General features: G+C 58.7%; 3 protein-coding genes across 4 annotated transcripts; 2 read left to right on the forward strand and 1 right to left on the reverse strand.

Annotated features, from left to right (window-relative positions):
* Positions 1-471: 471 nt before the first annotated feature.
* On the forward strand, positions 472-8078 carry NAT16 (N-acetyltransferase 16 (putative)). The gene is given in 8 exon segments (XM_027609779.2): positions 472-701; positions 1199-1263; positions 1560-1599; positions 2919-3020; positions 4105-4364; positions 4367-4503; positions 5266-5454; positions 6023-8078. Coding segments are annotated over 4 exon segments (1149 nt in total). The 5' UTR covers positions 472-701; positions 1199-1263; positions 1560-1599; positions 2919-3020; positions 4105-4108; the 3' UTR covers positions 6590-8078.
* Positions 8079-11549: 3471 nt separating this feature from the next.
* Positions 11550-17042, forward strand: VGF (VGF nerve growth factor inducible). 2 transcript variants are annotated; one of them, XM_027612415.2, is made up of 3 exons: positions 11550-11621; positions 13234-13453; positions 13961-17042. In XM_027612415.2, exon 3 carries the CDS (start codon positions 13981-13983, stop codon positions 15832-15834), a length of 1854 nt encoding a protein of 617 aa, XP_027468216.2. In that variant the 5' UTR covers positions 11550-11621; positions 13234-13453; positions 13961-13980; the 3' UTR covers positions 15835-17042. The 2 variants fall into 2 exon arrangements, with proteins under 2 accessions (XP_027468216.2, XP_027468217.2); XM_027612416.2 differs by lacking the exons at positions 11550-11621; positions 13234-13453 and adding an exon at positions 13683-13831.
* A 217-nt stretch (positions 17043-17259) lies between these two features.
* Positions 17260-23265, reverse strand: AP1S1 (adaptor related protein complex 1 subunit sigma 1). Its single transcript, XM_027612418.2, has 5 exons — positions 23154-23265; positions 21148-21326; positions 20411-20519; positions 19268-19405; positions 17260-18030 (listed from the first exon to the last, which is right to left on the reverse strand). Exons 1-5 carry the CDS (start codon positions 23154-23156, stop codon positions 17983-17985), a joined length of 477 nt encoding a protein of 158 aa, XP_027468219.1. The 5' UTR covers positions 23157-23265; the 3' UTR covers positions 17260-17982.
* Between the last annotated feature and the right edge of the window lie 229 nt (positions 23266-23494).

Here is a 23494-nt window from a genome sequence, read left to right on the forward strand (position 1 = left end):
AGGGCTCTGCGTGCCCTTTCCAGTAGCTCTGACTTATCTGGCAGCGGGAGGTCGGGGGAACGGGATTAGTTCGAGGGGGTGGCCCCTGGGGGAGGGAGGTCTGCGAAAGCGGGGGAAGGAGAGGAGGCACCGGGACAGAGCGTAGAGGTGCCAGGGGCGTGGGGCGATAACTAAGCCAGCAGTCACCCCCTCCGCCAAAACCCAAGGCACCTCCCAGCCTTAGTCCCGCTGCCCAGCCGGGACAAGGGGCGGAGTTTCGTCGGCGGGACTTGAGGCCACCCAGCTGCGCCCGCCCCGGGGCCCGCACGCGCCCCCCCCCCCGCACCTGCTCTCCGCCCCCCCCCCGCCCCCCCGCTCACAGGCCGCCCGGAGTCCACTCCAGATCCGGGCCGGGTTTCCTCCGCGCCGCTAGGGTCTCCGCCCCTCGGGGCCGCCGCCAGTGCCCAGCAGAGCGTCGCTGCGGGAGGCAGCACCCGAACCCCGAACCTCCCCGCACGCGCGCCCGCGTGCGGGACTGAGCCGCGACGCAGACCCCACACCCGCACTCCAACTCCGAGATGGGACTGCTCCGGTCCCCGCGCGTCACCCGAACTCGACCCTCGGGGCTCCGAAGTGACCCCTCTCCCCGCACCGTTCGCTGTCTGCGTGGCCGGCCCCGCTCCGTGTCTCGGCATCCCGGCCCGGGCTCCCGCTCCGGCGAGGTAGGGGGCCGCGGGCCTGGGGGCTGGGGGCTGGCGTGCTCCTCCTCCACGGAATGAGGGCAGCAGGAGGCCACCGCCCCCCCAGGGCAAGACAGCCGCTGCGCCCCCTACAGCCCTACCCCTCCCGGTCCGGTGACCTAGATAACCGGGACCGGGACTTTGCCTAGATGTTCAAAGGCACTTTCCCGTCCGTCATCCCTCCCCCCCCCCCGTCGCCATTGCGCTCCCACCTGTCCCCAGAGCCTGGCGCCCACGGCAACTCCTGCCAAGTAGACAGCTTCCTTCGGAAGCTCTCCCGCCTGCGGCCCCCACTCCCCACTCCTGGAAAGGGGCAGAGGAAAGACTGGGGAAGACCCTCCAGGACAACCCTCTAATCCATGGCTGTGGCCCTGGGGCATCCCCCAGCGCTCATTGGTCTATCTTCCTCATCCCCTGCATCTGCCCCATTTCATCTTGACTCCCCTGCCTCTGTTCCCGAGGTCTCTATTCTCTTCCAGACTCTTTTTCTGGCTTTCTCCTCCCCTTGACCCCTTCCGCCATCGCCCACCGTGGGCAGCAGGAGGTGCGTCGCTGCTTCCTATTTACGGTCTCCCTGGGGGGGGGGGTGCAGTGCTAGGACTTTCCTGGCATCCGCGGGGCCCTTAAGTCACGAGGTGTCATGTCTGCGTCTGGTGCCCGTGCCTCCTCCCACTCCCCTCTCCCACCCTCTCCTGCCCCGCACCTCCCTGTCCGCCTTTGTCTCCTTCCTGCCTCCCTTCCTGGCCTTTGGCTCCCTTCTTTGGGCGCTTTGTGTAGCTTTGTCTTTGTCTCCGCCTCTCCGCTCTCTGCCCCCTCTGCTCCCTCTCCCCCCTCTTCCAGCTCCGAGAAGCTGTCGACCTCAAGGGCATCAACATTTCAGGTGTGTGGGGTGCGGTGGAGGTGGGGTGGGGGCCTCCCAGCATGCCCAGCGAGGACTGTAATTATCCCCTCCCGGAGTGATCATTCATATTTATAAGATTGAAAGAATGGATCCAAGGATGCAGGGATATGGAGGGCAAGGGAAACGCTGCCCCTCTTCCTGGAGCTGCGTCCAGGAGATGCCTGAACTACATCTCCCACAGTGCCCCGGAAGCACAGGGCTGCCTCTGTCTAGACACCTTATGGGAATGATAGTTCAAGGAGCCAGGCTGGAGGGTGCTGTTCTGAGGGAAGAGGTGTAGAGGAGTGCCCGGAAAGAAAATGAGAGAGATGAATTTGCAAGCTCTTCCTTCTTTCCTGTGACCCCCTTACGAACAACCTTATCCAAGATGCAGGTAGATGCACCCTTTGGAAAGAATCTCCCCCATCTTGAAAGCGAAGGAGGGTAATGGAAGCCTAATGTCTTGAATTAGTTGGCTGTGTCCCTGTCTACAAGTTTCTCACATTCTGTCCCTTTTGGGGGCAATGGGGAGTTGCTGAGCTCAGCAGAGAATTACCAGCTAGTATTTTTCAGGGACCCTTGAACAGCTGGTGAGTTTGCCTGGAAATGTAGATGGAAGCCACAAGCTAACTTGTTCATTTTCTGAGACCCATCATCCCCAGAGCCTGCCACAAGGAATCTGATGCTTGAGCTGGCCCCAGGCTTGTTGTTGGCATGGAAGTGCCGACGTGACAGTGGTGGTGGTGGGGAGGGGGGCACTGGAGTTTCCTCCCAGGATCCCATTTCGGGTTCTTAGCCTTTAGTACTCAGACCTTTGACTCCTGCCAAGGAACGACCCAGTAATTCCTATCCTTGCTCTTCAACCTGGGCTTGGAGATCCAAATACACCAAAAAGAGGTCTCCCCCACTGGCCGAGGAGCCAGGAAAACTTAACCTTTAGCCTGGCTTGATCCAACCTGAGTCACCTTAGGCCAGATCTTGGCCTCCTTGGGTGTCCGTTTCCTCATCGTGAAAGAAGTGGGTTGAACCTGAAGGTCTCCGGTGGCTCTAGCAGGGGCTCTAAGATCCTCTGAGTCTGGCTTCCCCTGCTCTCTGATGATATTGGCCTGATGCTGTCTTACCTCATCCAGCTAAGGATTACCTGGGAGGGCCTTAGACAACAGCATCAGGCTGAAAAGAAAGGGAAATGGGGCTCTTGTTTTGAAGCTTTAACTGTATAGCAAGCATGCTGTGTTTATGTAAGCTATGTTTGTGACATGGAAGCTAAGACCATCCCTAAACTCCTTGGTATCATTGTTTGTCCCCTCTCCCAAACCTAGGTCACGTTCTTGTTAACAACAACAAAACAACCAAACCAACATAATCCCCCACAAAGTAGCTGGTATATGTGTCTCCTGGGATGTTGGTTAATGAGGCTTAAGGTAGGTTATATGAAGGGACTGTTATAACTGGCTGAAAGAGAGTAAGCGGATTTAATTGGTTGATCTGGTTTGTCTGGAGGAGACAGGTCTGGAAATGAAGAGTCATTAGGACTTGGGGAGGGGGCTTTCTCTTGGCCCTGGCTCTGGCAGGGAAAACAGAAGAGCTGGAGGCCAAACGGTGACAGATCCAGAGGAGTTAACCCAAAAATGAGAATTGGAAAGACACAGAAAATCTTGAGTAGGATGTAGGGTAAGAGTTATAGGAAGAATTTAGAAAGAAGAACAGAGGGAGAGAGAAAATCAGAAGAGACTCTCTGGAGGGAAGGTAAATGGAAGAGGGGCATAGGTGATCTAGGTGACATTCTGTTTGCAGGAGCTCCAACGGAGCCCTTTCCCAAATGATCATCTAGCCCTAGAGTGGAGCCAGGTCTCCCTATGGAGAAGGAGGAAGGAGGAAGGGAAAGGCGGGTTTGATAAGGCTGGGAGGAATGACTTGAAATTTTCTAATGGAGCTCTCCATCTGTCCACTCTGGTTTATGTTTGAATATATGTGTCAGAGGTGGGAGTGGAGGGTACTGGAGTGGCAATAGGGGGAAGATCTGGAGTCTTACACCCCCCCCTTTTGCCCTGGGATTGTGACTGGCAGGGGTAGGAAGGAGGGGATTGAACCCTCTGTTTTTCCCAGGGACCCCTTTTGTGGGGGGAGTGGAGATGGTGGTGGTTTCTCATGTTCTTGCAGAGGTCTTGGAGAGGTGGGGGGGACCCTTTCAATTTTTTACCCCTCCAAGTGCCTTCTGCCCCTTGTCTGAGTCCCTGGGAGCAACTGGGGGTGAAGGAGATCTCGGGACAGTGTCTGAGGAGCTCATGGGGTCCCTGATTTGTGACTGCCCTGGTCCCAACCCTTCCAGGGTTGGGAGCTCTGGGAGCTGGTCAGAGCTGGAGGCCCTGTATTCCCAGGGTCTGTGTGGAGAGCAGAAGAGAAGGGGTATTTGTGGAGGAAAGGGCTGTGGGGATTGGGTGTGTAGGGGGCCACATGTGGAAACAGGAGCTCTGACCACAATACTGGGTTGTCTTTTTTCTGCAGGGTAATGAAGCTGGAAGCCAGTTGTGCCGCCAGCTCAGAGGTCCCTAAGCCTGAAAAGGAGGCCGAGCCAGATGCGGAGCCACATTCAGACACCCGGCCACAGGAGGCGGCGGCCAAGTCCAGATCTAGATCCCGGCCTGAGGCTGAGACCAAGACCCTGGGGGCTGAATCGGGGCCTGAGGCCAAGGCCAAGTCCTTGGGGGCCAACCCCAGGTCCGGATGGGGGCCTGAGGATAAGGCCGAGCCGTTGGACTTCGTGGTGGCACAGAACGGGAGTTTGAGGAGGTGCTGGCCATCTCTGGGGGCGTCTACGGTGGCCTCGACTACCTTCCCAGCCGCTACCACAGCCGGCTCCGGGATCCCGACGGCACCGTGGTGCTGGCCCAGCATAACGGAGTGGTGAGAGCCGGGGCCCTGCTGAAAAGGGGGTGAAGCTACATTTGGGTGACTGGGATCTTAGGAAGGAGAGGAGGCGAGGCTCTCGTCTGGATGCTGAGGAGTGGGTCTGCTTTGGAACCAAAGAGTAGGGCGTGCGGATCCAGGGGCCCAGCCAATGAGCGTAGAATGGAGGACTTGCAGTCCTTGGAATAGCGGAGGAACCGGAGGGAGGGACTGGGGACATCTTCGGTCTTTGAAGATTCGTTTGAGGAGTTTCTGGGGGCACAAACATAAACAGAAAAGAGCAGGCAAGAGAGGGTAGACTGGAGGCGAGAGCAAGAGTGGGGTCAAGACCCCCTAGTGGACTGAACTCTCGCACAAAGAGCACCTGGAAGCGGGACAGGCTCCGAGAGGGGGTCGGGGCGGAGCTAAGAAGAAGCGGGGGCGTGGCAGGGGCTAGGGGGCGTAGCAAGCTCCTGGGGGTAGAGCCAGGGAAAGGGGGTGTGGCGATCCTCAGGGACCTGGTGCAAGTCGAGCTGGAGCATCTCAGGAAGTGGACGGAAAAAAAAAAAAAAGAGGTGGACGAGACCCGGACGAATCTGGCGTTCTGCCAGCTCTGGAATTCGAGACCCGAGTGCTGAGGAGATCTCCCTGGGCAGGCCCGGGTCTGGCCTGGCGCCCGGGGTGGTGACGACGGAGTGCTCAGCGTGTGGGAAGAGGCGAGTCCTGTGAGCCGAGAACCCCGGCAGGGGCGGAGGGCCCCCTAACCGCGTCAATCCGCAGATCGCGCTGGAGTCGGTGCACGTGATCGACGCCCAGGAGACCGTGCTGGTGCGGGGGCTGCGCGTGGCGTCCTGGGAGCGCGGCAAGGGCGTGGCGCGACAGCACCCGGGGGTCAAGGTGGCACAGGTCACCCGGGACGACCAGCTGGGCCCCCGGGAGCTGAAGAAATACCGCCTAATCACCAAGCAGGTGAGAAGGACTCGGGAGGTCAGCTAGCCAGGCGTCCTCCCCCCTCGCCCGGTCACCGGCTTGCTTTCTCTGCAGGCTCTGCCGAGGGGGGGCGCGCGTGAGCCCAGCCCCGGACTCCCAGTCCCGACTCAGACCCTTTTGCCCAGGGGCAGTCAAAAAGCTCCCGACTCCCAGCCATCAAACCCTCAGTCCTTACTCCAGATGGCTGCGGAGCCCAGGAGTACGGAGTTCCGTGACCCTTCTCCTCTATTGATTCTGCCTCCCTTCAGGGACCCAAAGATCCTAATCTGAGGCTTTGTCCTTTCCCTCCGCTTCCCCTATCCTACTGACTGATCTGTTTCCCACCCTTCCCCTCCCCTCGGAGACCCAAGGCCCCACACTGAACCTGCCCCTCCTTGGGGATCCAGGCACATACTCCGAAGCCTCGTCCCTGGTTCCTCCATGCTACCTTCGGGGGGCCGGGGGCAGGCTTTCACATACCCCACGCCACCTCGCCCGGCACGGTTGGTCCTCCCGAGGGGCCCTACTGGGATCCCGTGAGTGTGCATGTGGGAGTGAAGATGCCAAGAGGCGCTGGGCTCTCCAGGCCTCCGCGCCCACCCTGCGCTCACCCTTGAACCCCGCGGCGCTGCGAGTCTCCGGCACCTTCTCGCGGCTGCCCACCGAGGTCGAGTCGGAGGCTGGTGGCGACGTGGCACGCCTCCTGCTGTCGCCCTCCGTGCAGCGCGACGAGCTTCCGGGCGGGACCATCATCCAGGACTGGCAGCCCTACCGGCCGAGGGAAAGCAACCCGCGCCTGCTGGCGGCCAAGGGCCTGGAGTGGCGCGTGGACAGCCGCGCGTGCCCGCGCGTGCTCACTCTGTGCACGCGCCTCTTCCCCATCCTGTCGGGCGGTGACTGCACGTGGCGCTACCTCAACATCAACGCCTTCGGCAGCGATGGCGTGCAGGTGCAGAGCCAGCTTCTGTGGCACCTGCAGCGCTAGGCCCCGCGCCTCGCCGGCCTCATCGTCCTGTGCCAGCTTTTCCTAGAGCCCCAGTTATGGTCACAGCTGGCTGACTTCTGCCAGGCCGGCTTGGGGCTCGAGCAGGCCAAGGGTTATACAGAGCAGTACCTGCTGGAGGCCGACAGCTAGGGCCTCTCCTGTCGGAGGGGAGAGAAGAAGCACTTCAAGATCGGCCCTCTGGCGCTGATCTCCAGAAAGCCCTGCCCGCCGCCGTTTGCAAGCTCCGCCCCCTCCCCCTGCGCTCCGCGGCGGGCTCTGAAGCCCGACCTTCCTCGGAGCGCCCTCCCTAACCTTTTTACCCTTACTTCTCGGTCGGCCATCCTGCCTCTAGCGCTCCCAAAAGCTGTTGCCCACGCCTTGATCCGAACCGCCGGGTTTGGCGGAGGCCCTTGCGCTGCTATTGTCCGCCCTTCCCCCCTTTACTGGCCAAAGAATGGGTTCCTTCCCAGGCTTCAGAGCCTTGCCTTCTCCGTCGCCCTGGCCTGACAGTGAACTCTGCCCTTCCTGGCTTCTCCCTTCTGCCCCCTCGCGGGTGGAAGCGGGCAGAAGGCTATGCCATGCCCAGCTGCCCAACACGCATTACTTTTCTTCCTCCCGCCCTTTCTCAAGCTCTCAGGGCCTGCCCGGCACTGCCCTCCTTGCCTCCCTCCCAGCCTTCTGTGCTTCTGCATCAGGGGCCTCTCCCTCCTCCTCCCTGGGCCTCCCAGACACTTAGCTCCTCTCATGGTCCATTTGTCTGCTCCTCCATTCCTCTTCCCGGTGACCTTTTCATCACCCACCCTGTGTGCAATACGGAGAGAGAGCCTGTCAATGTACTAGCATTATAATGCCCCGCTGACCCTCCGGTGGCGCATCTTTCCAAGCCTGCCCCCTCTGACGGGTTTCCTCCGACTTTGCACCATGTTGCTATTTCAGAGGCCCCCTTCCCATGCCCCCAACCAGTGGCCTGAACCAGGCCGTGGACCAGGGGGTTTGGGCTGGAGAGTTTGGTGTGGGGAGGGCAGATCCCTCAGCCCAGTATGGGGCTGTCTTCTGGTTCTAACCAGGCTGCCTTCTGGCGCCCCTGGAACCCCCACCTCCAGATATTTCTGGACATCCCTCCCTTCCTCGGGTTTCTTTATGCTTTTTGGACTTTGGCAGTTTCCTATTTGAATGCAAGTAGTAACAGCTGCAGTTGCTCAGCGGTGGATCCTCACATCTACCACAGCGGGAGGAAACAGAGGCTCGCAGAGACCAAAAAAGTGCCTTCCAAGTCACTCAAAGTAACTGGGAGCCTGGCAGGGACTAGAATTCAGGTGTCCCACGCCCCGAGCATGCCTCAGAACCGCACTCCGTGTGACCGTGAGTGCTTGAACTTGTCGTTGGTCAATGGACAGTCGGTGGGGATTTGTTGACAGCAAGCACAGGGGTCGCTGGGAATGGAGTCAAAGACGTGGGCAGAGGAGGGCGCCTGGAGGTGAAAGAAGGTGGGCAAAGAGGGCAGCGGCTGCTTCATCACCTCCCCCAGTTCCGGTTCTGCGGCTGTGCGGCACTGCCTTGCTTGGCTGCCTTGGGCGCCTGGCCACGCTGCCACCCTCCCTGTCACTTCAACCGCGGCTGTATTGCAATAAAACGGACCCTTAGCCCACCCTCTGTGTCTGTTTCACTTCTCGGTGGGGGAGGGATGAGACGCATTATCCTCCCCCCCTCCCTTCCCCAGCAGCCTGTATTAGAGAGGATCTCTAAGCCCTGTGGCAATGGGGCTAATGACTTCCTGGAGCTGGAGAGGGCTGCTGGCCGCGGCGTGCCCCCACCCCCACCCCAGCCAAGCGGCAGAAAGAAGCGGTTGCTCAGGAGCGAGGAGGGCAGCTGCGCGGCACCCTGGCAAGCCCGGGTCGCTCTTTCCCCTGGACCTGGGAGTCCGCTGCTATCCCAATTCTATGGGCTTCTCTCCCAAGTTCCCTTTGGCATCCAGGACCGGCCTCCCTGAGCCCCACAATCCAGGCGTCTAACTCCCGGCTCTCGGCTCTCTTGGCCAGAGCGCCCGCTTTCCGGATTCCTGGGTGGGCACCGCGCGGAAGGGGGAGGAGGTGGAGGGAGCTTGGGCGCCGCCCCCCGGGAGCCGAGCTCCGGAGCGCCGGAGACTGCGATTCCGAAAAGTAACACGCGGGGGCGCCAGGACGCGCGGACGCAGGCGAGGCAGCGCAAGGTGGTTTCCGTCCGTGTGAGTGTGTCCATGGGCGTCTTTGTGTGTCTGCGTTTCTGTACATGTGTGTACCAGTCACAGGGTGTCCGGGTGGGATGTATTCGGGACAACGTGCCTGGTGTACCCCAGAATCAGGTACTCCAAGTGGCTTTTTGATGAGGAGAATGCTTGCTTGATATGTTACTATGTATGTGTGGATGGGGAGGTAGGCAACTGTGTATCGTCGTGTGTGCAAGGCGTAGCCTATGAGTCCCTGAAACCGCATCTTGGATTTTTGAAGTCACATTCCTTCAGGATCCCTCCCACCATTCCATGTAAAAGGAACGAGGGCTCTCAACGCAAATCTCCATTACCCTGGTCCCATCTTCAGCATGTGTCTGAGTGACACTGCCAGGCTAGGTGTGATACTGTGTTTGTGTAAGTGGGTGTGTCTCAGAATATCAGTGTAACTCTGAATAACAACAGTATGTTTGTGTGTGACAGGTGGATGTTGGAGGAGGCTGGGTCAGAATTATGAAAGTACACAATTTGCTTTCTCTGGTTAGTTTGTGGATATCACCTTCATGGCATGTGTGTTTTCCCTTCTCAGTCTCTCCAGAAGCTGTCTCTCTTTGTGTCTCCCCTCATCTCTGTCTCTTTCTCTCTCTCTCATTCTCTTGGTGACTCATCTCTGCGGCTTTGCCCTCCCCCGGCTTGCTGGGTCTCCCATCCCCCACTCAGGAGTGGGTGGGGGTATGAGAGAATGGGACCCTGGAACTGAAAATCAGGGTAAGCACCCCCTTCCTATTACTCATCATTCCCAGACCCACCAGTGGCCCCCAGCCCCCTCTCAGTCCCCTCCCCAGGACTCCCCACTCTACTGAACAGGGCTGGTAAGGGGATAGGGCAATGATGCTTTTTAATGGGGCCATTTTCAGGGGGGCCTTCAGCACCTTCTTTCAGTCCAAAGTGGAGACCCCTGCTCCTCTCATAAAGTGCCCCCTCCCTGCCTGTCCCCCCATCGCTGACGCAATGAAAGGCTGCAGAGGTGAGTCACCGGTTGGGGGGAAGGGAGAGTTGGGGGGATGGTGAGCTGCGGGGTCCCCAAGCCCCTGCCCTCTTTTTCTCTTCCAAACCTCCTCAGGGAAAAGACACAGTACTCTGTCCACCCCCTCCCCTGGCTTTCCAAATCTTCAGTTTGGATCACTATTCCATTGGACCCCATCTTCTCCTGCTGCCCTCTTGGAGAGTATGAGAGATTCAGAAACAAAGACAGAGAAGGATTTATACAAACAACTCAGAGCAAACACCAGGCATCCCCTCCAGGTCGCCATCTCAGCACTGCCTTTTTCTAGCTCTGTCTCTCCATTCTCTATCTTTCCTGCCATCTCCTTCCTCTACCGGTTCCAGGCAACTGCCCCCAGTCCAGCTCTTTTCCAGAAGCCCCTAGAGGCAGCAGGGTATGAAGGACACAGCACATCTCTAAGAGGTGGGGTGTGTGTGAATGAGCAGACCCAGGTAGGGAACTGAGATGAAGACAGGCAGAAACAGACCCAGAGATTCAGAGTCCATGTAGACACGATCCAGATTGTGTTATCACCAAGCCTATTGCTGTGGATGCCCTGGCTTGGTGCCCACCCCCTACCTTGCTGCCCCCCTCCCCCACCCCATGCTGACTGAGATTCTTGGGATGTCAGGGTCTGAGAAGCTCCCCTGGGCTTCTGGGCTGAGTGGAGGAAGGAAAGGGTGAAGAGTTGGGGAAGAATGGAAGAATAGAGGAACAACCTGAAAACAAGGGGGCAAGGACGCGAACTTGGGGGCAGCAGATGAGTGGATTTACTGTACAGAAATCTAGAGATGGTGAATGTGGGGGAGGGGCAGGCAAGATCAAAGACACAGAGACATCTACATAACTTGTAACATAAATCAAAAAGCAGAGAAGGATTCAGAGAAATGCACAAAGACGCATGTGTACGCACACACACACATGCGCGCGCACACACTATTGACACACCAAGCCAGGCTCACTTTTCAGACACCAGCAGATGCCCAGACTGGATGCACTCAAAGTCTCCCAACCACACAGGTATACAGACACTCAGAAGGATCAGAACCCACACGCACTCATACTTATACAATGACATCTGGAAACAGGCAAAAACATGGCCACACAGATCGCAAGAGAAGATTTCATATTTAAAGTGGAACACTATCATGCCCATCCACTCTATCTGATTAAATACACAATTGGTCTTCTAATTCCCTTTCTCCCCCCTCCCATATGTTTCATTAAACTCTGTACACACACAAACACACATGCACACATATGTACATGCACACATAGGTGCGTGTGCACATATACAAGCCCACAGAAACACAAACCGTTTCTCTAGGTGCCTGTCTCCCCTCATCTCACACTTAGTTGTTAGCCCCATCAACCTCTCAGTCTGCCCCCCTTGGCTCCTTCCCTCCCCTCTTCCTTCTCTCTTGGATGGCTTCCCCTCCCCCCTCCAGATGTCTGAGCCATCTCTCTGATTCATCCTCCTCGGGAAGGTAACGTGACCCCCTCCCCATTCCACTGCTCACAGTAACCAGGCTGGGAAGATAAAGGGGAGAAGAAGAGGAGGAGAAAGAGGAATGAGGGGAGCCCCCAGTTTAGGCAGTGGTCCTAGATAGTAGTGTGGGTTAGGGGTGGGGGGGCGAGGCACAGCCTTGGGGTCTGCTGCCCCCTCCTCTCTCTGCTTTCTTTGGTATTTCCACAGTCACCTTGGTTCTCAGTGCTGTGTTGGTGGTTTTTTTTTTTTTCTCCTTTAGCCTGTTCCTTCTACCTGTTCCAGATTCCTTCCTTCCTCCCTCCCTCTCCTGCTCCCATCTCTTCTCTCTTTCCTCTCTCTACTCCTCCCCACCTCTTTCCCTGCAGAGCTGATGGGCTTTCTTCTGGGAAAGTCGAGCCACTGATGGAACCGAGAAGCCACTGCTGCCTATAGAGGAAAGCACGTGAGTGAGTGAGTGAGTGTGTGTGTGTGTGTGTGTGACAGTGTGTCAGAGAGAGAGAGAGAGAGAGAGAAGGAGGGTCAGTGCTAGGAAGAGATGAGGAGGGGGTTGAGGACTGTCTCTGAAAAGAGTCTCTGAGCCCCTGACAGACAGCCCTGGTCTCGGTTTCCAGAGTCTTAGGGTGCGGGTGCCCTGCGTGTGCCCACAGGCACCCCTTGTGTCCGCAGTTCTTGTGTGTCTGGCATGTGTCATTGTCACTCCCCCCTTTCCCTGCCCACGCCCCCGCACAGCTCTCTGCCTGCACCGCAGCCCCCTCCAGCCTCCCTCCTCCCCTTCATTCCTGCAGTGGCTGCTCCCCTTGCCTTCCTCCCTTCTCCCCTGCCCCCTCCCCATTTCCGTCCTCCCCCCACCCCCGCCCACGGGCTGGTCTCCCTTCACTGGACCCGGCTCGCTGATGGATTCTCTTTGCGCAATCTGTGCGTCATCGCCCCCCCCAACCTCTAGCTTTCCAAGCCCCCAACCCCAACGCCTCTGGCAGGAGATACGGACGAGGGGTCTAGTGGTAGAGAGGGGCTATGTCTGACGTTGCACACCCACCCCCACCCGTCTGCAACGCGTTCAAACCTTTCCTTTAAGCAGTGTAGAGAGCTGGAGTTGAGTCACCCCCCCCCAACCTGCGCAACCCCCTCCCCACCTGGTCTGCTCTCGCCCTCCAAACGTCCTTTGGGGGGAAGCAGAGGGAGGGAAAGAAGCAGGAGGAGGGTCGGGGGAGGGGGAGAGGTGGGCTGAGAAGGGGCAAGCCCGGCCGCCAACATACGCTACAGAGTGAGCTGGGCAGAAGGACAGACACACCTTTTTCTCCAAACACGCACCGACTGTGAACAGACACGACATAGAGGCACACACATCCTCAGTCTTTCCCCTTTCTTCCGACTCGGACCCTTTCCAACGGGATTACCAAAACCGCAAGATCCACCCATCTGCCCCGGCCCGGGCCCGGCACCCCGCACCGCAGGTCCGCGAACAGCGCCCGCAGGCGCGCAGATCCGTCCCTCCTCTCTCGGGTTCACGCCGTCCTTGGGTGTGTTCCCCGTGGACCCTGCGTGCGGTCGGGAGATGGGGAGTCCGGCCCCTTCCTCGGCTTTGGAATCCTTATCCTCCCCTCCCCAGTATGGATCTCCTACTGATGCCCAGTCAGACTCTGGGAGTGCCCCCATCCTATTCGGCTCAGCGACGCGGGCTCCCGCAGCTGCAAGTTGCTCTGTAACCCACCCTCCCGCCTTGCAGCGTCTCTGCATCCACCCTTCCATTCATTCTCCCATTCATTCATTCATCCTTTTCTCCTCGTCCCTCCTTCATTCATTCATAGCCCCCTGCCCCGCCCGCCCCGGCGATTTCATTCATTCATTCATTCATTCATTTCCCGGGTGCTCGGCTAGCGCACGCCCCTCCAGCCGAGGCTCCCGGCGCGCAGGCGCGGGCCGGGAGAAGAACACCTTCTCCAATCACTGGGCTGCCCCCCACCTCGAGGCGCCCGCCCGCTTCCCCATGAATGAACATTGACGTCAATGGGGCGGGGCGAACCCACGTGACCCCGCGCTCTCCCCTTTATAAGGCGGCGGCGGCGCGGGCGCTGTCCAGCGTGCTGAAGCCGGAGCGAGCGAGTCGCCCAGAGCCGCGCGGACCCAGCTGAGCCCAACCCACTGGACGCCAGAACTCGACCGTCGCTCCTATTCCAGCCACTGCTCGGAGCCGAGGCGGACGCGTCCCGATCTTCCCCTGTCCCCACCCCGCCCAGACCCTCCTCTCCACCTCCCGCATCGTGACACCAGCTGGTAAATACTCCGCTGTCCATCCCTCAAACCCTCGGCAGCCGTGGGCGTGAGGGAGGGTTCTCTCTCCTCCCGGATGGGGGTATTAAAAACACAGCGGGGAGCCCCCGGTAAGGGTCCCTGGTAAATGGGGGAGTCGCCGCTTTTCTCTTGCTGCTAAAGTCGCCCACGCACCATCCGGGGAGTCCTGTGGGGAGGGAGCAGAGATTTTTTTCCCCTTATCTTAGCTGCTTAGTACGTGGGCGCTGGCAGTGAGATGGCTTAGGCAAGGGGGCGAGGAGGCACTGGGGGGAGCGAGGGTTGCGGGCGTTTTCCCATTTACACGACTCCAGAGATCGGCACAACATCTTTCTCCTTTGCTCCTAAACGTTCCTCTTCTGGGTAAGGTTATTAGGGGGATGAGGGAAGCCCTGGATTTCCCGATTAAAGATGGGGGAAGGGGATATAGAATCAGAGAGCGAAAAATTCTTACAGAAACCCTCTTTCTTTGGTCCCTTCTATTTTTCACAGTCTCCGGCAGTCCTTTGGTCATGAAATCGCTCAGGTTGCCGGCTTCCACCCTCTTCTGCTTTCTTCTACTGATCAAGGGGTTGGGAGCAGCGCCCCCGGGGCACCCTGAGGCGCAGCCACCTCCCCTCAGCTCTGAACATAAAGAGCCGGTAGCTGGGGACGCAGTGCCCGGGCCGAAGGATGTTAGCGCCCCAGAGGTCCGAGCCGCTCGAAATTCCGAGCCTCAGGAGGAGGGAGAGCTTTTCCAGGGCGTGGATCCCCGGGCGCTGGCCGCGGTGCTGCTGCAGGCTCTTGACCGCCCGGGCTCGCCTCCGGCGCCCGGCGGCTCCCAACAGGGGCCAAAGGAAGAAGCAGCAGAAGCTCTGCTGACCGAGACCGTGCGCAGCCAGACCCACAGCCTCCCGGCGCCAGAGACCCAGGCACCTGCGGCCCCGCCTCGCCCTCAGACTCAGGAGAATGGTCCCGAGGCTGGCGACCCCTCCGAAGAGCTCGAGGCGCTAGCTTCCCTGCTCCAGGAACTGCGAGATTTCAGTCCGAGCAACGCCAAGCGCCAGCAAGAGACAGCGGCAGCAGAGACGGAAACTCGCACACACACGCTGACCCGAGTCAACCTGGAGAGCCCCGGGCCGGAGCGCGTGTGGCGCGCTTCCTGGGGAGAGTTCCAGGCGCGCGTCCCGGAGCGCGCGCCCCTGCCACCCCCTGCTCCCCCGCAATTCCAGGCGCGTATACCCGAGAGTGGGCCCCTTCCTGAAGCCCACCAGTTCGGGGAAGGAGTGTCCTCCCCCAAAACACATCTAGGTGAGGCATTGGCACCCCTATCCAAGGCGTACCAAAGCCTGGGTGCCCCTTTCCCCAAGGCGCGCCGTCCGGAGAGCTCACTCCTGGGCGGCTCTGAGGCGGGGGAGCGCCTTCTACAGCAAGGGCTGGCGCAGGTAGAGGCCGGGCGGCGCCAGGCAGAGGCCACACGGCAGGCCGCGGCGCAGGAAGAGCGGCTGGCCGACCTCGCCTCCGACCTGCTGCTCCAGTATTTGCTGCAGGGCGGGGCCCGGCAGCGCGGCCTTGGGGGTCGGGGGCTGCAGGAGAAGGAGGAGGAGCGAGAGAGCGAGAGGGAGGATGCGGAGGCGGAGCAGGAGAGACGCGGCGGGGCGGAGAGGGTGGGGGAAGAGGATGAGGAGGCGGCGGAGGCGGAGGCAGAGGCGGAGGAGGCGGAGAGGGCGCGGCAGAACGCGCTGCTGTTCGCAGAGGAGGAGGACGGGGAAGCCGGAGCCGAGGACAAGCGCTCCCAGGAAGAGATGCCCGGCCACCGTCGGAAGGAGGCTGAGGGGGCAGAGGAGGGCGGGGAGGAGGAAGACGACGACGAAGAGATGGACCCTCAGACGATCGACAGCCTCATTGAGCTGTCCACCAAACTCCACCTGCCAGCGGACGACGTGGTCAGCATCATCGAGGAGGTGGAGGAGAAGCGGAAGCGGAAGAAGAACGCCCCTCCGGAGCCGGTGCCGCACCCCCGGGCCGCCCCCGCCCCCGCCCACGTCCGTTCCCCGCAGCCCCCGCCCCCTGCCCCCGCCCCCGCCCGAGATGAGTTGCCCGACTGGAACGAGGTGCTCCCGCCCTGGGATCGCGAGGAGGACGAGTTGTTTCCCCCCGGGCCCTACCACCCTTTTCCCAACTACATCCGGCCGCGGACACTGCAGCCGCCCGCTGCCTCGCGCCGCCGCCACTACCACCACACCCTGCCGCCTTCGCACCACTCTCCTGGCCGGGAGGCCCAGGCGCTGCGCGCGCAGGAGGAGGCAGAGGCGGAGGAGCGCCGGATGCAGGAGCAGGAGGAGCTGGAGAATTACATCGAGCACGTGCTGCTCCGGCGCCCGTGACCTGCCCTGGTTTCGCCCCCGTGCGCCGCCGCCGCGCGCTCGGCCACCCCCCTCCGTGTTGCTCCTCTCCCTTCTCGGTGTTTGCATGCACCCCAGCCCCGCCCCTGGCCGCCTCCAGGCCCCGCCCCCGCCCTCGGGTCGCCCCGCCCCCGGGCTGCGCCGGGACCTGTCAGACCGCTTCCCGGATTTGAAGCCCGAACTCCCCAAACTCACTCAAGGAGGTCCCCCGGGGCCACCCCAGGCGGGCGGGTGGTTTGTGCGAATCCCCTCCCCCCACGGGCCTCTGTCCCCACCTAGTCCCTCTCGGGACGTCCCCGTCCAAAACCGGAAAAAGCTGTTCCAGTTAATTGTGTGAAGTGTCTGTCTCCTGCCCTTTGGGCCTCCCAGGAGCCTCTCCACCCTCTCCAGATCGCTGTGAATTTACCTATTCTTTCCCTTCTCTGTTGTAAATACCCCTCACGGAGGAAATAGTTTTGCTAAGAAATAAAAGTGACTATTTTATTAGGACTTTGTTCTCCGTTATTCACCCGTCCCCTTGGGCCTGCGTGGTCCTTCCCAAGGGGCGGTGAGGGAAGCGCCAGCCACAACACCCATCTCCTCCTGTTCAAAAGCCAGGGTGGTGGAACCACTTTCAGCCGTATTTCAGAGTAGAATATGGCCCGTATCTATGAAGAAAGCCTAAATTCCACTTGCAGCCTAGGGGTGGAGGTGGTGGTGGTGGTGGTGGTGGTGGTGGTGGTGGTGGTGGTGGTGGTGGTTAAAGTCATTGGTCCCCAGGGTGGGGCAGCTCCAGTCCACTTAGAAGGCTCTTCTATCCATGATCCTCCAGCCACTTAGGTGGCTCCTCACAGCCTCTGTTCCAACCTCACCTACCCGCCTCCCTTACCTGCCCCCTAAATTCCCTGGTCCTGTGTACTTCACAACAAACAGGGAGGAGGGGCCTTCAGCTACAGAAACACGCTGCTTTTAGCCACTCCTCAACCCTTTGGTAAGCATACCGGGTTGGTTATACCCCTGAACCCCTGATTCCTCTCTCCAAATAAAACTAAACCAGCTGAATGAAATCTTCCACAAAGAAACCTCTCAGGAGTGAAACCATGTCCCCAGGAGTTGCTCCTCCCTGGCCGAAGGCAGCTCGGGGAACTGGAGGCACCATGTTCAGAGAGGCATTGAGCTCACAAATCCATCTGGAATAGGGGTGCCAGACAAAGTACAGGACACTCAGTTCAATTTTCACTATGGATAAACAACAAGTGTATTTGCATAGGACATGCTTATCCTAAAAATATTATCATTCAAATGGAACCGGGTGTCCTCTATTTGTTTGTTTGTTTGTTTGTTTTTTCCCTTTAACTCTGGCATCTGAGTCCCCGCCTGACTGATCCCAGGAGCCTTTCCTTCCTTCACAGAGCCTAAGCAGCAAAGTCCAGAAATGATTTTCCTTTTATTTCAGAGGAAAGGAGATAAAGTCAGACACTTCCCACACCCCACCCTTTAGCTCTTGCCTCACCCAGAACATGGAGTGAAGGAGGGACAGTCTCCCATAAAGCCTGCCCTTCCCCCAGCCCTCACTTCCCTCAAAGTGGCAAGGTTAGAAAAAAATTAACTATGTTGTTCCTGCCCTGGCACTGGGCAGAGTCCCCACTGCAGCCAAGGAGGAGGAGGGTAGATGAGGGGAAAGGCCTTCCCTCTCAATACTCAGAAATCCCCCCACCCCTACCCCAGGTAGAGAAGCTGCCCTGGCTGGCTACTGGGGCAGGGTGGAGGTAGGTTATGGGGCAAGGGAGAAGAGAAGAGCCCTGAAAACCTTTTCCCTTTAACCTGACATATTTATATATTTACAGTTATAAGGAAGGGGAGCGAGTCTGGGGTAACATTAGTTCTTCAAAGGCAGGGAATGAAAGCCAAATAGCACCCCCCTTGTGGTCACATTTTCCTACCTCCTAGCTCCTAAAACCTTCGTTGGGGAAAGGGGAAACAGGAGATAGAGGTGAGGGAAGGAATGTTTGAGGGTCCTGAGCCCACAGCTCACTCCAGGAGAAGGTGAGGCAGCAGAGGAGGGGCAGCTGGGTTCCACCAAGAAAAGGGGTACTCATGCCCTGCCTCTCCGCCAGCTCCCCACATCTCCACGAGGCCCAGGCGGGGGGGCTATGCCAGACCCATCTCCTCCAGCACACTGCGAGGCGACTCATCCTCCTGAGCCAGAGACACCAGGAGAGGCAGACAGGGAATGAGGGAGGGGAGGGTGGGCAAGACGAGGACAATCACGAGTGGGCAGAACACAGAGAGACACGGGGAAGGGGGAGAGAAAAGCCACTGTGAGCTCAAAGCTGGAAAAGTCTCCAGTCCCCGGTCTCCAGGGACCACCCCCCAGAGCCAACTGTGGCAAGGAGGGGTTCCAGGTTGAGTCCGCCACCACCCAGAGAACCCAAAACCAGAGCTTGGGGAGCAGGGGGCTCAGTCTCTGAGGGGGAAGGGAGTGAAGCTGGGACTGGGGGGGTGGGAAACCTGCTTGCTGGAGGCTGGGGGTGCCAGATGGTTGGGTCCTTTGATTCAGAGTGGGGGCAGGGAGGAATAAGTTGGCATCAGGTCCCTGAGGGAAGGTGAACCAGACTGCAGAGAAATGAGTCATTAGGGTCTGAGCAGAGCACTAGTAACAGGGGTGGGTGTGTGTGCCAGGGCACGTGTGTGTGTGTGTGTGTGTGTGTGTGTGTGTGTGTGTGTGAAGGGGAAGTTGGATCAGTGAGGTGGCAAGTTCAATTCTGCCCTTTCTCCTACTGCAGCGATGAACCCCCATCTTTCCCCCTCCTCAGAGCCAGCTCAGGCCAGCTTGCTTGTCATTGCAGATTCTGGTGACTCATCTTCCTGCACCAAGTCTCAGCAGTGGCACAGCAGAGAGGGGGCAGGCAGTAATGGGGTGAGGGCGGGGGCGTCGGATAGCAGGAGAACCAACAGCCAGGCACCCTCTACCCCAACCCCCAAATCCCCACAGCCCTTTGCTTCTGAGGAGCAGAGGCTTTTGAGTGTGTGTGTCTGTGTGTGTTAAAAAAAAAAAGGGGGTGGGGGGACACACCAGGGAAAAAAGAATTATCTATCATGTGCCCCTCTCCAATTCCCCGAACAACCCTAAATGCCAAGAAAGGTATGGGACCGAGGAGATCTGGCTGCGACGAGACACCTTGGGTCTTGGGAGAAGGAGGGAGAATGGGCACAGGCGGGCTGCCTGCCACCCTGACCTCCCACCCTGAGCCCTCAGTCAGTGCTTGAGGGCAAGCTGGCCAACTGGGCGCCGTGAGGGCCAGACACCACAGGGAGGGGGGCCCCCTTGGTGGCCGGAAGGGGACAGCTGTGGCTGGCAGGCAAAGTGTCCAGGGAAGGACGGGCCCCCTCTGCCATGGTACTCTTCCTCCTCCTCACTGCCCTGGGCCCGTACCTCCTGCAGCAGGTCGGCCTGCTCGATGGCCTTCAGCACACTCTTCTTGGAGGTGTCCTGGACATCACCACCCATCAAAAACTCATCCAAGATGAAGTAGGCCTTCTCAAAGTTGAAGATGATGTCCAGCTCACACACCTGGGAGAACGGGGAGAAGGCAGAGTTGAATGTCAAGGTGCATTCCCACCCGACCTGCACCCCAGCCGCCCACCTCTTTTCTTCTCATGGCTCCATGGTCTTCTTCCTGACCACTGCTCCCACCTCAGGCTCCTGCCCCAGGCCTATGAACTCCTGAACCCCGAGGCCTTAGTACTCAGTTTGACTTTTCCTTCTTCTTCTCTTGCCTCTTTCTCTGTGAACATGAAATATGAGTTGCCCTAATCTACCCTTGGCTGTGGTTCCTGCTGCCTTTCCCCCAAAATCTGTGCCACTGTTCTCACCAGGGGCCAGGCTAGCCTCCCTCCCTGGGCGCTATGGGGCAGGGAAGGAGGAGATTCTGGATCACGGGTGGAAAGACTGGGTTGCCAAGCACGGCTCTGCCACTATGCAGCTAGATGGACGTGACATTTCATTTCTGAGTCTGGTTTCTCCTCTGAAAATTGAGATAACAACACCTACTCACAGGATAAAATGAGGAGCAGGCACAAAAGCCTGAAAGCACTTTGTAAACTGTTAAGTGGAATATCAATGATGGAATTATTACTTTTCCCCGTCTTAAGATCTGAGCTGACTGTCCATGCCCGGGCTATACCCCTAATCAGTTAATCCAGGCTTGCTGGGCATGGGACCTAGGCATCACTAATTAAAAAAAAAAAAAAATCAACTCTCCAGAAGATTCCAATGCAAAGTCAAGGTCAGAAGCCACTGAGAAAATCTGAATGTAGTCTCCATCCTTCTGTGGGACATCCAAACTGAGCTCTAGACGGACTGATGGGAGTGGCCGATTCCAGTGCGTACTCCCTCCCCGGGGCCGATTAACGGATATGGTTAATAGGCTTAAGGCTTAAAGAGGGGAATTAATTACTGTTCTCACTGCTCCAACTTCGCCTCTCCCAAACCTTCCCGGCAGCGACTGGAAGGGTCCCAGGGTTTGGTAGAAAGAGGGGACTGCTGAGTACGGACAGGGTGGGTGGGGAGACTTACGCTGCCGAAGTACTTGTCCAGGAGTTCCACATACCGGTGGATCAGCTCCAGCGTGATGAGCTCATTGTCTTGGCCCTCGATGGCGCAGCAGAAGTAGAGGCTGGCATATCTGAGGGCAGGGGCACACATGGGGTTGCTGGAGGGGCTGCCGGGCCTGCTTCAGGACCCAGGTGTTGTGCACCCAAACCTCCCATTTCTCCTCATTCCCAGTGCAGGCAGGGTAGCCCGGGGGTATGCAAATAGTAAACACTTCGCTCTGCCTCTTGGCGGTTCTCACAAGACAGAGGCAAACACACAAACTCTTTGCCTCTTGCCCTCTGACCTGTTCAGTTTGACTCAGCAAAAAACCGGAGCCAACTAATCCACCTGCTCAGAGAAGGAAATGGCCAGGGTGTGTGTGTTTGTGTGTGCGCGCGCGTGCGCGTGCTTATTTGGGGAGAGGTGGTGCCGGATCTGTTACTGTTGAATGAGGCTGCAAGAGACACGTGTGATGGACAGGATAAGGCCTTGGCAACAAAAGTATGTGCGTCAAGTAGGTGTCAGGCATGAGCGAAACAAGTGGGGAACCAGAATTTCTTCCAAGTAATTTTGGAAAGTAAAGGAAGCTGGAGTTATCACTGCCCTCCAGATGTCCTTTGCTCCCAGTTCTTCCTGACCTTATTGCTCAGCCATTTGAACCCACTGCCAGAACCCCATCCAGCAGGATCCAGACAGCGTGAAAGTAGGTGGCGAGTCACCTCTTATAGACGACTTTGAGATCCCTCCACTCCAGGAAGCTGCACATCTTGGGCTTGCGAGCCAGAACAACCTGCATAAGCTCCCGGACCATTTTCTTTCGCTCCTTGTCTGATGTGGCCAGGTACCATTTCTGCAGCCGCAGCTTCCCCTGCCGGCTGAACAGCAGCATGAATCGCATCTAGGGGCAGGGGGCAGAGCTGAGGGTCAGAGATATGGTTCTCTGGGTTTGTTTACTCCAGAAACACAGCCACGGAGCATCCCACAAATGCATCTAACGCTTCTCTATTCACAGATCCCACTAGCTTCAAAAATCAGCCCTTGCTGTCAACTGTGGGTATTCCCACCAGTAGGTGCCTTTCCTTCTGGGGCAGGTCAGAGCTTTGGAGTCTGTCATTTGGGCTCAAATCCTGGCTCTGGTAGTTGAGAAATTTGCCTCGGGCGATTATTTTATGTCTCAGGGCCTCAGTTTCCTGGTCTGTAAGATGGATGTAATAAAAGTACCTACCTGTTTGGAGGGATTAAATGAGTAGATATATGCGATTGTGCCTGTCACATGGTAAGCACTATATAACACATTAAGTGTCACTATTATTATTCCTTCACCTCCTGTTTCCTACCTCTGTCTTCCAAAGGTCAATAAAATGCCTAGTACAGTGGCAAGCAGCTCAGCTGAAGTCAAAGAGATGTCTGCTTTCTTCTGTAGTCCTTCTATCCACCACCATGGTGAAATGGGGTATTTTGTCTCTCCAGAAGCTACCTCAAATCTCCACCGCATCCTAGCCATACACCCTTGCCGATGTCCCCAGTGCACTGCCCTCCAGTGCCAGGCATATGCCCAGGGGTAAATTCTACCCTCTTCTCTCCTCAGCCATGCAGGCCTCTGGCCACCAGCAGTCCTCTCTTTTTTTTTCCTTTTAGGGTGCCTCTTGCTATGCACCCACTCCCCTCCAGATACCAGGTGCCCAATTTCCCTTTCAGTTCCTCGGTTAGGACACCGCCGTCCTGGATGGTTCCTGGAGCTTTGTGAAACAAAGTGAATGCTGAGTAGAGTGGGGAGGAGTGCAGAGCCCTCAGTACCCCGTGCACACCCAGTTTCCCAGTTCCAGGGAGTCCAGTCTACACCCTGGAGTTAGCTCCTTCTCCCTGCAGTTCTCCTCTCCCTGGGCATTACCAAGGGCTGGAATCCGTGGGTGTTTGGAACAGTACATGTTTAGTAGGCTAAATCAGAAATCAAGGGGGTTTGGTGGTGGGGAAAGGGACACGCTGCTTAGCGTGGCGGGAGGGCAACAGAGGGGCACAAGGGAGTACTGCGCCTCTGAGATTGGGGGGCGGGGGAGCGGGAAGCCAGCAGGAAGACGGAAGGCCTGGGCTCCGGAAAGAGAATGGGATGGGGGGCGGAGAGCCAAGAGCACGGGAGCCGGGGATCCGAAGCCTGGGTCCTGGAGAGCAAGACCTCGAGCCCACCTGGCTTTCCCACCTCACCCCAGCCTGTAGGCGAGCAAGGTGATAAACCGAGGCAGGACGGCCACTCCTCGGACCCGGAAACTCTCCCCTCCCACACACCGCTCTCCCCGCGGGCCGCCGTTCCTCTGGGCTGTACGGGAACAGAGGGTCTTGGTGACCCGCCAACCCCGCCGCCTCCCTTCGCCGGCAGGCCCCCGCGCCCTCTCTTCCTCGGGCGACTTCCCTGCGGCAGTGACCGGGACCCCCTGGCCCGCCATCCGCGCGCTCCCCCCGGCTGGCCCACCCGCCCGGGACGGTCCCGCCGCCCCCTAGTCAGCTCCCTCTCGCCCCACATATGCGCCCCCTCCCCTCCCCTTCTCCCTAAAGCCATTTCCAGCTGCTCTTCCTTGCGAGGCCGGCTGGCCCACCCGCCCGGGTAAGTGGGGCCTCTGAGGACCGGAGGAAGAGAGGGCGGCCCTCACAGAGGGCGGCCCCCAAGGACCCCCGCAGGTGCAGCCCACGCCCCTCGGTTCCCCCTCCCCTCCCTCTCCGCACAGCCTACCATCCTGCAGCCTCCGGCTCGGCGCGTCCCTCTTCGGCCACCGTACGCGCCAGTTCCACTCCCTTTCTTATCCTATCTCTTCCTTCCCTCCCTCTCGTTTGAAGCCCCGCCCCGTCCCGCCCCGGCTCGGAGGCCCTTCGAGTGGCGTACCGCGCAGGCGCCAGCGCTGCGGGGCGCGCGGGCGGGGCTGGAGGCGGAGAAGCGGAAGCCATGGCAACCAGGTCCTCGACTTCAGCTTCGAGTAGCTCTGTCGTCATGGTAACAAGGCCGTCTGGTGGGCCTGTTGGAGGATGGGGGAGGAGGACAATGAGGTCCTCGCGCTTCGGAAAATTGGGGGAAAA

This window comes from Zalophus californianus, chromosome 10 (assembly GCF_009762305.2).
Source record: "Zalophus californianus isolate mZalCal1 chromosome 10, mZalCal1.pri.v2, whole genome shotgun sequence".
Lineage (NCBI taxonomy): Eukaryota > Metazoa > Chordata > Mammalia > Carnivora > Otariidae > Zalophus > Zalophus californianus.